Source organism: Pseudorca crassidens, chromosome 2 (assembly GCF_039906515.1).
Source record: "Pseudorca crassidens isolate mPseCra1 chromosome 2, mPseCra1.hap1, whole genome shotgun sequence".
NCBI classification, from domain to species: domain Eukaryota; kingdom Metazoa; phylum Chordata; class Mammalia; order Artiodactyla; family Delphinidae; genus Pseudorca; species Pseudorca crassidens.
The window spans coordinates 75,287,975-75,302,256 of NC_090297.1; the positions used below are offsets into that span (position 1 = coordinate 75,287,975).

General features: G+C 34.6%; 1 protein-coding gene across 4 annotated transcripts in view; it reads right to left on the reverse strand.

Moving 5' to 3' along the window:
• Positions 1-14,282, reverse strand: part of COL24A1 (collagen type XXIV alpha 1 chain) — a 431,777-nt gene that overhangs the window by 301,992 nt on the left and 115,503 nt on the right. For 3 of the 4 annotated variants that reach the window (XM_067726773.1, XM_067726775.1, XM_067726772.1), the window contains exons 10-13: positions 13,522-13,575; positions 12,449-12,493; positions 6,322-6,375; positions 2,091-2,135 (exon numbers count right to left, since the gene is read on the reverse strand). In XM_067726773.1, coding sequence (XP_067582874.1) covers positions 2,091-2,135; positions 6,322-6,375; positions 12,449-12,493; positions 13,522-13,575 — 198 coding nt within the window. The remainder of the gene's footprint in view (positions 1-2,090; positions 2,136-6,321; positions 6,376-12,448; positions 12,494-13,521; positions 13,576-14,282) is intronic. The other variant, XM_067726774.1, reaches the window with a different exon arrangement.

The following is a 14,282-nucleotide window of genomic DNA, read 5'->3' on the forward strand; positions in this document are numbered from 1 at the left end:
AGTCCACCTGCCGGTGCAGGGGATATGGGTGTGTGCCCCAGTCCGGGAGGATCCCACATGCCGCGGAGCGGCTGGGCCCGTGGGCCATGACTGCTGGGCCTGCGCGTCTGGAGCCTGTGCTCCACAACGGGAGAGGCCACGGCAGTGAGAGGCCTGCGTACCATAAAAAAAAAAAAAAACTACAATGAGGTATCACCTCACACCAGTCAGAATGGCCATCATCAAAAAATCTACAAACAATAAATGCTGGAGAGGGTGTGGAGAAAAGGGAACCCTCTTGCACTGTTGGTGGGAATGTAAATTGATACAGCCTCTATGAAGAACAGTAAAGAGGTTCCTTAAAAAACTAAAACTAGAACTACCATATGACACAGTAATCCCATTACTGGGCCTATACCCTGAAAAAACCATAATTCAAAAGGACACATGCACCCCAACGTTCGTTGCAGCACTATTTACAATAGCCAGGACCGGGAAACAACCTAAATGTCCAACGACAAATTAATGGATAAAGAAGATGTGGTATGTGCATACAATGGAATATTACTCAGCCATAAAAAGGAACGAAATTAGGTCATCTGTAGAGATGTGGATGGACCTAGAATCTGTCATACAGAGTGAAGTAAGCCAGAAAGAGAAAAACAAATATAGTATATTAACACATATATGTGGAATCTAGAAAAATGGTACAGATGAACCTATTTGCAGGGTAGTAATAGAGATGTAGACATAGAGAATGAACATGTGGACACAGGGGTGGAATGGAGAGGGTGGGACAAATTAGGAAATTAGGATTGACATATATACACTACCATGGGTCAAACAGCTAGTGGGAACATGCTATAAAGCACAAGAAGCTCTGCTCAGTGCTCTGTGATGACCTGGATGGGTGGGATTGGGGGTGGGGGGTGGGAGGGAGGTCCAAGAGGGAGAGGATACAGGTATACATATAGCTGATTCACTTCATTGTAAGGCAGAAACTAACACAACATTGTAAAGCAATTATACTCCAATAAAAAATAAAATAAGTTTATCACATTTTGGCCATATGTCATGAAAACATAAATCATGTTCTTCTAAGTAGTGTGAGGTAGAAGACAGACAGCAGAAATATCTACGTAGTAAGGAAAAGGATCTTGGATTTACATTCAAAGGAGCTGGGCTCAATTCTTTATCACTTTTAACTATGGGATTCTGAGCAAGTATTTTTATGTCACTGAGCCTCGTTCTCCTCACCCGTATAACAGTGCCATTGTCCTATTCTATCTTCAAGAAATATTGCAAAGCTCAAAGAATAAAATGCTTTAAAAGGATATGAATATTCTGGTGAGATCTGTAATCCTTTAGTATTATAATCAGGATTTTAATTATACACACCAAAGTTTTAGAAAAGCTGTTATTAAAGACAATTTTCTTCCTCACAGAGTAGAGAGCAGAGTATAGCACAGAATGTCTTACCCTAATAAATATCTTTGAATTGTAATAAAAAACAGCACAAGTGAAAAGCAGGTGGCTAATTAGCTATACTAACACAGCCAGGATAACCCGAGGATGCTTTTTCTGAACTACAGTTTTCTCATTTGTTAAATAATGGGGGTATTAGATAATGTCAAAATTTCCTCCCATCTCTGAAATTATTATATTATCTGGAAGAATTCACTTTACTTGATTTTTTTTTAACATGAAAATATAAGAAACTAGTTTCTGAGCTAACATCTGAAGCAGGCATTTTAAAAACCTCTAAAACATGAGGGTGAATAGTGTTATCATTAGTGTTTTAAATTGTTCATGTATTTCCTGTGACATTTTAATTTTAGCACCTTGTCATGGGGATAAAGGTCTCTCCCACTGGTATATTAAGTGGTTTAGAAGTGTTACATTTCGAGTTATTTTTTAATCTAAATACTCCTTCACGTTCTCAGGTATTACTGGATAGGCTGTTAAAGTGGCAAATTTTAAACTCTGTTGAATGAGATGGATTGTGGATAACAAGAACAACAACTACATTTGTAGTCTAACAGGTGAGAAATATGCATATAATTAGATTATACTCCTCTAAACCGTACCTCATAAAACAAGAATCAAATTACCTGTCTTCCCTTAAGACCCCTCTTTCCACGGATCCCAGGAGCACCCTAGAATGTGAAAAAGTCAAAAGTAAATATTTGTTCCCTTCTTCGATTGGGTTGCTTGGTTTTTTGATATTGAGTTGTATAAGCTATTTATATATTTTGGATATTAACTCCCTGTCAGTCATATTATTTGCAAATATTTTCTCCCATTCAGTAGGTTGTTTTTTTGTTTTGTTGATGGTTTCCTTTGCTGTGCAAAATTTTTTAAGTTTAATTACATCCCATTCATTTATTTTGGCTTTTATTTCTTTTGCCTTAGGAGACAGATCTAAAAAAAACATTTTATTTTTGGATCTGTGATTTATGGCAAAGAGCGTTCTGCTTATGTTCTCTTCTAAGAGTTTTATAGTTTCAGATCTTACTTTTAGGTCTTTAATTCATTTTGAGTTTATTTTTGTATATGGTGTGAGGAAATGTTCTAATGTTCTTTCACATGTAGCTGTCCAGTTTTCCCAGCATCCAAAGAAGACATACAGTGGGCTACCAGGCACATGAAAAGACGCTTTACACTGCTAATTATTAGAGAAATGCAAGTCAAAACCACATGAGATATCACCTCACACCTGTCAGAATGGCTGTCATCAAAAAGAACACAAATAACAAATGTTGGCGAGGATGTGGAGAAAATGGAACCCTCCTACACTGTTGGTGGGAATGTAAATTGGTGCAGCCACTATGGAAAACAGTATTGGTGTTCCTCAAAAAACTCAAAATAGAACTACCATATGATTCAGCAACTTCACACCTGGGTAAATATCTGGGAAAAATGAAAACACTAATTTGAAAAGACTCAGGCATCCTGATGTTCATAGCAGCACTATTTACAATAGCCAAGATATGGAAAGCAACCCTAGGGTCCATCAACAGATGAATGGATAAATATATCCATACATGTGTATATATATATACACACACATATGGATATATGTGCTTGTGTATACACACACACACGCATATACACATACACACAATGGAGTATTACATGCCCATAAAAAATGAAATTCTGACATTTGCAGCAATGTGGATGGATCTAGAGAATATTATGCTTAGTGAAGTAAGTCAGAGAAAGACAAATACTGTGTGATAATTCCACTTATATGTGGAATCTAAAAAATGAAACACACAAATATATATGGCAAAACAGAAACAGACTCACAGATACAGAAAACAAACTAGTGGTTATCAGTGGGGAGAGGGAAGGATTGAGGGGCAAGATAGGGGTATGGGATTAAGAGATACAATTTACTATGTTTAAAATAGATAAGCAACAGGGATATATATTCAACAGCACAGGGAATTATAGCCATTATTTTTTAATAACCTTTAATGGAGTATAATCTATTAAAATACTGAATCAAGATGCTGTGTACCTAAAATTAATATAATATTGTAAATTAACTATACTTCAAAAAAGTAAATATTTGTTGAATCAATTAATGAGTTATTTTTTCTCAACCATCAATTTATGAAGTATGCCAAAGGGAAAAATAAGTTATCCTTTAAACTGGTGTGATATTCAGAAAAGCTTCAATGTATTATTTTAACTCAAGTGGCCCCTTTCCTTCTTCATAACAAAAATTCTGATTTTATTCAGAAATCCATCCCATCTGTATTTCCAAATGGGATCCCGCCATTCCTCTGGTGATAGTTATTTGTCCAGAGGTGGCATGCAACCAAAGTTGGTACAACCAGACAAACAGGAAGTCTTATTTTCTGTACCCAACAGACAATTACCTCCTCTCTGTCTCCCTGTCTCTGGCTGGACATAAACAAAGGCATATTTAGCCCTTGCACTGGGAATCTTGCAATCATATGAGAAACCAGCCTTAGGATAAAGCCGGCATTAGTCAAGGCAAAGCAGAGAGAAGGATAATGATATCACTGTGCTCAGGACCATATTGTGCCTAGATCCCACCTAACCTATGGGTTTCTGGTCATAAGCAGCAGCTGTAGGGCATAGTACTTAAGTACTCAGTCTTTGGAGCCAGAATATCTATGTTCAAATCCTGGCTGTGCTCTTATTACCTATATACAGTCTTAGGTAAGTGTGTCTCTCTGTATGCCTCATTTTCTTCATCTATAGTGAGAAAAATAATACTACCTATCTCACTGGGTGTTGTGAGATTAAAGGAGCTAATTCGTATGTAGTATTTGCATAGAGCCTTGCATATAGATGTAACCATTCAATAAATCATTTACTGTTATCATTATCATCATTTATTTTAAATTTCCTCATTTTGAAGCCAGTTTGAAATGGGATCTTCTGTCACTTGCAGTCCAAAGTGTACTAACTGATAAAATCCCTTGAGACTTATAATCACTTTTATAAGCCTTAGGGACTAAGAAATATGTCAGAACCATGTAGCTTGGGGTTTTTGTATATACAGACAAGTTAGCAGATATCAATGGTTAAAGTAATCCATTTACTTTAATTCAACAGTGTTTAATAAATATTCATCTACTATTCTCTATTGAAAAAAGAGTTCAAAGATGAGCAATATGACTCATTTCATGAGGATTTCATGCATCTTTACATAATATAGCCAAGCATTTAAGAAAAATAATTATTTTCTAAAACTTTAGTAGCTTCAGTAAATCTCAGCAGAAAACCTAAGGATAGTGCAGATAGAATTATATAAGAACTTTTTCATATATACATGCATGTGTATATTATTGACTTCCAGAAAGAACTTTTTCTTCCCATTTGTTTTCAGGAGTGATTAGAACATTATTTTCTTTGGCTTTTCTCTACTTAAATATTTCATAACATAATAAGACCACCCAGTTAGCTATACCATTCATGATTTTAGTGAGAATTTTGAAGTAGCCTAATAATATTAGGACATGGTACCTAAAATAGGCAGAATATCACAAAAGGGTCTTATATTTATGATTTGAGACAATCTTGATATATTCATATAAACTAGTCGAAATTACTGAGTATGATTATAGGCATTGTGCCTATTGATAGTCAGTGTCACAGGGATCCTTGAATTCAAGATGATGACATTTTGCAAGGACATATAACTTTCGTTTTTTTATTACATCAATTACTAGAAACAACTTCATTCCAACAGGTCAGGGAAGGATTGTATCATAAGCAGCACAGTAATTAACAATGTAAACTATATATACTCCTTTGGGTCTATAAGCAGTTCAATTCTTTGCATGATAGATTGGAAACATCATCTGTAAGTCTGCTGTATTACATAGTAGTTAAGTGGCTTAGTTGTAGGATCACACTGAAGATATTGTTTGCAAGTGAAAGAAATGACCTGTGCGCTCACCACAGGAATATCTTCACCTCTTCTCACCAAAGACAACTAAACATTTTGATTGTCATTACAGCACATGTAAACTCTGAATGTTTCTTCTCTGTGGAGGCATTCACAAGTAACTACAAGAAAATGTGATTTAATTCACTCACTCAAAAAACTATACATTTGAAATATTCATCTAGCAAAGAATGATCCGATTTATTTTCATTTGCAAAAATCAGTTTCCAGATATGAAAAAAAATTTGCCCGAACAGCACCTGTATAATAACAGAGTTAAATGCTAAATTCGGAATATGATTGTTTTCAAACCTGAGAAGATGCTAATATTGTTTGATTCTACTTTTTTTAAAATTAATATTGACAGTGTGGATGAAGAAATGCAGCTAGAAATCACTGAACTGCATATGGCACTGAAAACTAGATATGACGAAGTTGGAATGCCAGAACTCTGTATGTATCTTCGTTAATTTTTATAAGTATAACAAAATATTTGGCAAAGATTCTACTTTATTCACAAGTACCTACATTTATGAACAGCTATCTTCCACTATTAAACAAAAAAATATATCTTTTGAAGTTGATTTATTACACATTGCATTGTAAGATACAAACCCTGCCAAGAGTTTCTACTCAAATTAAAGATCAATTACAAAATAAAATTTTCATAATTAGATAATATCAATTTGTGTTTTTTAAAAGTTAAATTTAAAGTTGCTAACCATAAATATTTATATCACCTCACTTACCTAAAACACAATTCAGTAAAATTTAAGAGTTTAATTATAATTCTGGTAGGTGACTTTTCTTAAGGCTGGCTTGTTTCACTGCCCGACACCTGGGTTTATGAGCCCTGTTATACTTTATCCTAAATATATCACGTTAGAAATAATATTTGAAGGAAATAGACTTACTCTTTCTCCTTCAGGTCCCAGTTGTCCTACTTCTCCAGGAGAGCCAATGAAACCCTTAAAGTAAGCAAATAATCTTTGTATTATCTCACTTAAATATTCACCCTGTAAATAATTCTAAATAGAGATACTTAAAATTTATTCCTAGTAATATGAAATTATAAGGCATAACAGTTTGGATAATCTTGTGTCTTTTCTTCTACAAATTACAGTTCAATCTTTTCATTAAAAAAAAAAAAGTAGGAAATGTAACTTAAGGCATAGTGGCTAATAAAAATCAACAAGCCCAAATTCTTTTCTACATTGAATATTACAAAGGGCAGAAGACACAGATATACAATTAACTAAATTGTAAGGCAGAATGGAGGTATCCAAGAAAAAGAAGTATGGAGGAGGAAGAGATTCATTCCAATGTGGCAGGAGGTAAAAGCAGTCAGAGGAGGTTTCAAAGGAGACTGGCACTTGAGATAGGCCTGTGGAGTAGATAGAGTCTTGATAAGCAGAGGATGGAGAAAGAACGCTCCAACCAGCACTACAGTAAGCAGAGACAAGATAGAGAGGACTCAGGGAGCGTTTGTAAATGGTTAACTGACAGTTTCTTACATGTAAGATGCTTTGGAGAGAAGCAGACCCATTGTGCCCTCAGGGAGATTCCAATAGGTCTGAGAAACAAGGAGTAAAATAACAATTGAAGTTACTTTATACTACCATACTTTAGTTAGATCTCACCTGTGGCAAATAATAACCTGTTTCATCAATTTAATAAAGTGTATAGTAGTTTAGAGAATGGATTAAGGAGAGCCTTAAATTTCAGACTAAGAATTTTAGACTTTATAGTTTAGATAAGGAGCTACTGGACTTTGGGGGAGTGTGGTAGTGCCCTGATGTTAAGCCGTTTTTCTAAAATATTAATCTGTGGACAGGATACAGAATACACCCAAGACAGGAAACACTGAAGGTAGGAAAATGTGTTAGAATGCTGTTTCAATGGTCCAAATTTGAAGGAATATGAGTCTGGGTCGCTCATTCACAAAACATCATTTTAGTGCCCACTGTGTGCCAAGAATTGGAATTATAAAAATGAATACGAAAATCAGTGCCCTCAAGAAGTTCATAGTTTATTAGGAAAAAGAGTCACACAATTGTAATATCATAAGATAATTGTGACATGATTATGTGATGTGATAAATACAAGATATAGAAGCTTTGAAGGCAGAATGACCAACTTTGCCTAGAGGGACGATTTAGGAAAGTTTTACAGAGGAGGCAACATTTAAGCTGAGCCTTGAAGGAAAGGAAAGGCATTTTATGCAGGGCTAACAATGTGTCATCAATCAATCAATCAATCAAAATAAAATGACATGGCATTTTCATAGAATTGCAAATAGTTCTGTGTGATTGGTAGGCAAGAGTGGGGGTTGGAAAGGCAACAGTGGCTACATCATGAAAAGTCTTTTATGTGATGATGGCAAGTTTGGGATTTATACTGAGCATTCAAAAAAATTTAGACAGAGTTTTGATGTAATCAAATTTGCAGTTTATAGAATTCATTTGGATTACAGTGGTTCAAATGGTCTTTGTATCTATCTCTAGGATTGAGGCAAAGATGATTCTAAGGTTTATACTGGACTGATAAGCAAATGGTAACCACTGATAGAAATATGGAAAACAAATAGGAAAGCTAATAGTTTAGTAGAAAGAGGATGAGTTCTGTTAGTCATTTTGAGATTGTGGTGATGAGGCATTTAAATTTAATTATCTTGGCAAGGAAGTGGAGATGTGGGACTCAAAGAAAGAGCTCATAGAGTGATGTAAGATTTGAAGGGCAGATGGGTCAGAAGACTTAAGGGTAGAATAGAGCTCTTAGGAGGAAACAAAGAGAAATTTCCCTGAACCACTGAGAGGCTGAACTGGATGGAGATGGGAGAAGAAAAATGGTTTTATGAACACAGAGGAAACCCAAGGTATAAAACAACTTGAAGAAGAGATACAGGAGGCCATTTTGACTAAATTCGAAATAAAGTCTACTTATTTTGACTTAGAGAATGGGTGCCTTTTCAGAGTAAATTTTTCCATAATAGTATACATTAAGAAAGAACTCAGGTTTTAAAAAAGTAAATGTCATTTGTACACCTAGAACAGCATTGTTCACAATAGCCAAAAGGTGGAAGCAACCCAAATGTTCAACAGATGAAAAGACAAACAAATGTGGCATATACATACAATGGAATATTATTCAGCCTGAAAAAGTAAGGATATCTTGACGCATTCCACAAGGTGGATGAATCTCAAAGACAATATGCTAAGTGAAATAAGCCAGTCATAAAAGGATAGATATTATATGATTCCACTTAAATGAAGTACATAGAGTAGTCAAACTCATAGAGACAGAAAGTTGAATGGTTGCCAGGAGCTGGGGGGAAGGGAGAATGGGGAGTTACTGTTCAATAGATACAAAGTTTCAGTTTGGAAAGATGAAAAAGTTCTGGAGATGGACGGTGGTGATGGCCGCACTGCAATGTGAATGTACTTATTGCCTCCCGCTATGGACTGAATGTTTATGCCCCCTCAAAATTCATACATTGAAGCCTAATCCCCAAGACGATGGTATTTGGAGGTGGGACCTTTGGGAGGGAATTAGATCATGAGAGTAGAGCCCTCATGAATGGGATTACTGCCCTTCTAAAAAGAGATATGAAAGAAATATGATTGCTCTCTCTGCCACATAAGGATACAGCAAGAAGGCAGCGGTCTACAAGCCATGAGGTGGGCCCTCATGAAACACTGGATCTGCCTTCCCAGACTGAAGAACTGTGACATATAAATGTTTGTTGTTTAAGTCACCCAGTCTATGGTAATTTATATTATAGCAGCCTGAACTATGGCACCAGTGAACTTACATTTAAAAATAATTAAAATGGTGAAATTTATATTAAATATGTATTACCACAATATTTTTTTAAAAAGTGTCTCAGGAATCATTTCCAAGTTTCCTGGAATAAGAACCATGGGAAGCATTTAGTTCCTGAGGGTGAAAGCTAGTTGGGTGTTGCCATAGTAAGACAAGCACTTTTCTTTGACAAGGAAAAACACCTTTAAAATTCCTATGTTCTACAGAGTGTATGAATGAGTAAGCAAAAAATAAAATAAAAGAGAAAAATAGTTTCCTTCTAATTAACTTTAATGATAAAACATCTATAATTTGTTTGCTTGAAAGCCAAGCATCTGAAGGATGGGGAAGGTTTCTTTTAAAATGAAGCATCCAAAAGTATTTCTGATACCAAAACATTTACGATTATGATGACAAGCTACATGTACTTTCAGAAATATCAACTACAGGTGGCCTCAAGTTTAAAAACAGTTAACTTTTGTTTTAATATACACAACTGGAGTTTTGCTTATAAATAAAAAGAACAAACACCCTAACTGATGTACACTTCTCAGTAAACTAAATACTCAACTGAAAACTCAGGAGCTAAACCTCTACTCAACAAAGTATGCACAGAGTACTAGCACAACATTTTACAAGTAAAGATATAGGCTCCAGACGCGCAGGCTCAGCGGCCATGGCTCACGGGCCCAGCTGCTCCACAGCATGTGGGATCTTCCCGGACTGGGGCATGAACCCGTGTCCCCTGCATTGGCAGGCGGGCTCTCAACCACCGCGCCACCAGGGAAGCCCACAAGTAAAGATTTTAAAGGGAACAATGCTATGAGTAATTATGTAGGTGTTTCATAAAGGTTTTTTGATAATGATTATGCTGATTCTAACAGAAATAAAATGTCAGCTGCATCCACCAAAGAAATCATATGGGGTTGTGGTCATTCTCAAAACACTACCACTAAATTGCAGTTTAGTATGTAATGAAACAAGGAACATAAAAAATAATAAGGGACTTCCCTGGCGGTCCAGCAGTTAAGATTCCACACTTCCAATGCAGTGGACTCGGGTTTGATCCCTGGTCAGGGAAGTAAGATCCCACATGCCATACAGCCAAAAAATTAAAAAAAAAAAAAAAATTAAACAAAAAGCACATATGTGTTTGCTTTTTTGGACTGAAGGTTGTATATCCAGGTAGAGGCAATTTTGTGTCACCAGCAGGGCCACTAAAAGGTCGGGGGAGGCCTACATACTTCTACTTTTTGAGCCACCTAGCACGTTATTACACAAAGAAACACCAAAGGAGGGTTACAAAATGATTTATTTTAAACATTTACATTTTTAAAATAATTATCTTAACACCAAAAAATGCAGTCAAACAGTGGAGCCAGTCAAAAGGTAATTTATCATGATTTATAAAAATATTAATTCATATTGTATAGCATGTGGTATAGACCAGTAACAGGACCGAAATTAAATGAAAAACATAATCCTGTCAGTGTGATTTTATGATTTTTGTCTTTTTAACCATATTTGGAGTTAATGTCTAAAGTCTACATTTGAGACTCTTTGTGAATATGAAACCTAGAGAAGTGACTCTTCTGACTTCCCTCACTCCCGAAGGAAAATTAAAGGATTAAATCAATTAAATTAGTCAGAAAAGGATTAGATTTGGTTTTTTTAATGCTTTTATGAAGTCGGCCATCAAAACCTAAAGAAACTTAAAAAGGGTTACAACCTACACTATAACTGTCAGTACAAATGGGGGAAAAAAGCAACAAAAGGATGTATAATATAGTACAAAAATGATATAAAGAAGAATTAGAAAAGTTATAGGAATCACTGAAGCAAGATGAGAAAATGTAGTAAGAGAAAACTGCACAGTGCCAAGTAACAGGTCTAGGAGTTTAGCTCACATGCAGAAGAAACTCCCAAATTCTAATAATAATGATAAAATCTGCATAGAAAGTGCATGCCATGTGCTAGGCACTGTGCCTTAAGAATATTAATTAAGCTCAGGTAGTTGTCATAACCACCTAAAGGTAGGTTTCATTATCACCTTTTAATAAGGTAAGAAAAATGAGGCACAGAAGGGTTGAACGACATCTAAGGTCACAAAGCTAGTAAACAAGGGGTTAAGAAAAAAAAGAAAAAAAGGCGGTCCTTGTTGAGCTCCAAAGCCCATGTTCTTTGTCCACTAATCTCTTCTTGCTTTCCAAATCCAAGTCCATATGTGCTTTCGGTGCAGTTTCTAATAAAGAATACATGACCTTTCCCCATTATGTTTTCACTTAATGCAAGGGTGGAGACAGCATGGGATACTAAAACAGTACAGAGCTGAAGGTGAGAAAACGCTGGTTTGAGTTCTGCTATGACTTTGTGAAATCATGTCGGTTCCATAGCTTACTGTTTTCTCATCTGTAAGATGGAGACAATACACGTGTTCTGCTACTTCATAGGATTGATGGCAAAAGAAATATGAAGTATTTGAACATGTTTAAGAATTTTTTTAAAAAATTAAGGCATCATTATAGTACATACTGTCTAAATACTTTTTGTTTTCCTTATTTCAAAAAGGTATTTAAGATAATATAAGGCAGATGTAGATTCCAGAAAATAACTGGCTTTAAAAATAGAGAATTTAAAAAAAAATGTTAGTTTACTAATTTTTCCTAGAACCAGCTTTGATTTTAATTTGTGGCACACAACATAACACATCACAGTAATTTTTTTTGTTTTACTCCCTTAATGATTAAAAGTGGCTAACAACTTCTTTAACGGTTGGAAGTGCAATGGTATATGCTTGAATGTGATAAGCCTATGTCTTTCTCTGCAGATATTTCTTTACTCCAGATAGTTTTTGTATTATTATCTCAGCCTTGAGTGCGAATTTTTTGCCTCTTCATATTTCTTTCATCATTATTTCTTAGCTCTATACACGTCCACACATAAATAATACTACAAATGCTTAAAGAGCATATTTTCAACATATCAGACGTTTTGCTAGGAGCTAGCAAAATAAATGATGTAGATGTAGGAGCTATCAAAGAATGATGTAAAACCTACCACCATAAGACTGCTCTCTATGGTCTTAAGAGTGAAAATATCTATTTAATAAGTGTGTTTCTTTCCAGGCTAAACCTGCATTACATTCAAAGTTTCTATGGAAGTGTGAAAATAAGTATTTTGTACACTTCATTCTACTCATATGCAAGCATACTTAACAAAATGATGAAAATGCTTACTTACTCGTCCACCTTCAGGTCCTGGATTACCTTCTGGTCCAGCTAAACCCTAGTGTGAATAAAAGGCATCATCATACTACAGTACTTTTTAAAGAGCTGTAGATAAATAGATTAATAAAAAGGGCATATAAAATGTATCATTTCACAAGTATAAACTTCAGAACTCTGTATACTTAATGAAGACTATATATATTCAAGGAATTTTAGAATTTCAGAACCAAAAGAGGCACTGTATATAATCTATAACGAATATATTTTAGATATCTAAATAAAGTAGATTAACACATTGTCAGTAACAAAAATTATTTTTTACGTTATTTCTTATTGGAAAACTGTGTTCTTTTAAAACACTTCTAATTAACTTATCTAAAATACATTTTAGATATATAAAAAGTATATAAAAATCTAAAAAGATATTTTATATAAATGTAGTTTTCTAGTATGCTAAATGAATAATTAATTTCAAGAGTAAGTAATCAATTCATGAAAGCCTAAGAAAGAAAATTTGTTCTCTTATTAATCTACATGAAGTAGCTAGAGAAAGTTAGAAATTAGAGGGAAATAAATATGAAATGATTAGAATGAATTTTCACAACAGTATACAAAGACTTGAATCCAGTTCAGATAAAAGTATTCAGATAGTGGTATGTGTAGCATTGCCAACTGTGTCCCAAGTGTTTATAGTTGTATTATTAAAAAATGTTGCTTATCATATAGAGTCTTAACTCATACCATTACTTCGTTTTAGTCAGTGGCAGTACTGTAAAATCAGTAGCAGGGCTGTTTTAACATTTTATTAGCACACTGGGCATTTTAACTTAGAAGGTTCCATTGTATATTACATCAAACCTGTTTAAAAATCCTACTCCCATTTTAAGCAAAATTGCCTGCAGTAAAATTTTTGAAGGATTTTTACAATTTTGATATTAGAATTTTTGGAATTATTTTGTTATGAGTAATTCATTATTTAATAAAAGTAAACCAATTATCATTTGAACATTAACTCTTGAAATCAGAACATACAATGCCTTAACCAAGAGGAACATAAAAACAGAAGTTTAAATATAGTTACCTCACCTGCCTGCCAGGGTAACCACGTGAACCAATATTACCAGTGAATCCTGGAATCCCCTAAAATGAAAAATAATGAAACAGTACAACAAAGTCAAAAGAAACCCAAGGAAACAAAATTGGTGCATTCATAATACCCAAGTTTGGAAAGAATATTTTTTCCATATAAAAATACTAAGGGTCCTGCACATTGCTTATCTGATTGAAGTCATCTATTTAAAATGAAAATGAGATAAAATTGCTAAATAAAAATAAACACATTACATTAGGGACCTAAATGAGACATTGATTATTAGTAATGATAAATCTAGGGTGGAAAAATCCAGTGATACATAACCTTTAAAAAACATATTAGAGAAAGAGTTGGTACATTTCATAATAACCAGTATCTTTATGGATTTAACTCCTTCTTGTCTCAGTCATCCTGCAACTCTCCTTAACTATTGGAGCATGGGCTCCAGAAGATAAGTAAATGGATATTAAGTGGTAAATATCTGTATCGTGACATAGGTCTATCTAAATATTCACATAGTAACTTTGGATGGGAAATTCATTTTGCACTGACAACTTTGTATGCCTGATTTAAAACAAGGATTGCTCAAGGAAGGCTGATATATGGAGTCTCAAAGGCATAAGAAAGGAAACTTGTTGCAGAACTGTGTGGAAAAGTGAGAAGAAATACCTACACTCACTGGTACCTTCTTCCATTGATATATGATTCATTCATTCATTCATTCAGTTTATTCAAAGTTTAGGTCTGTTAAATT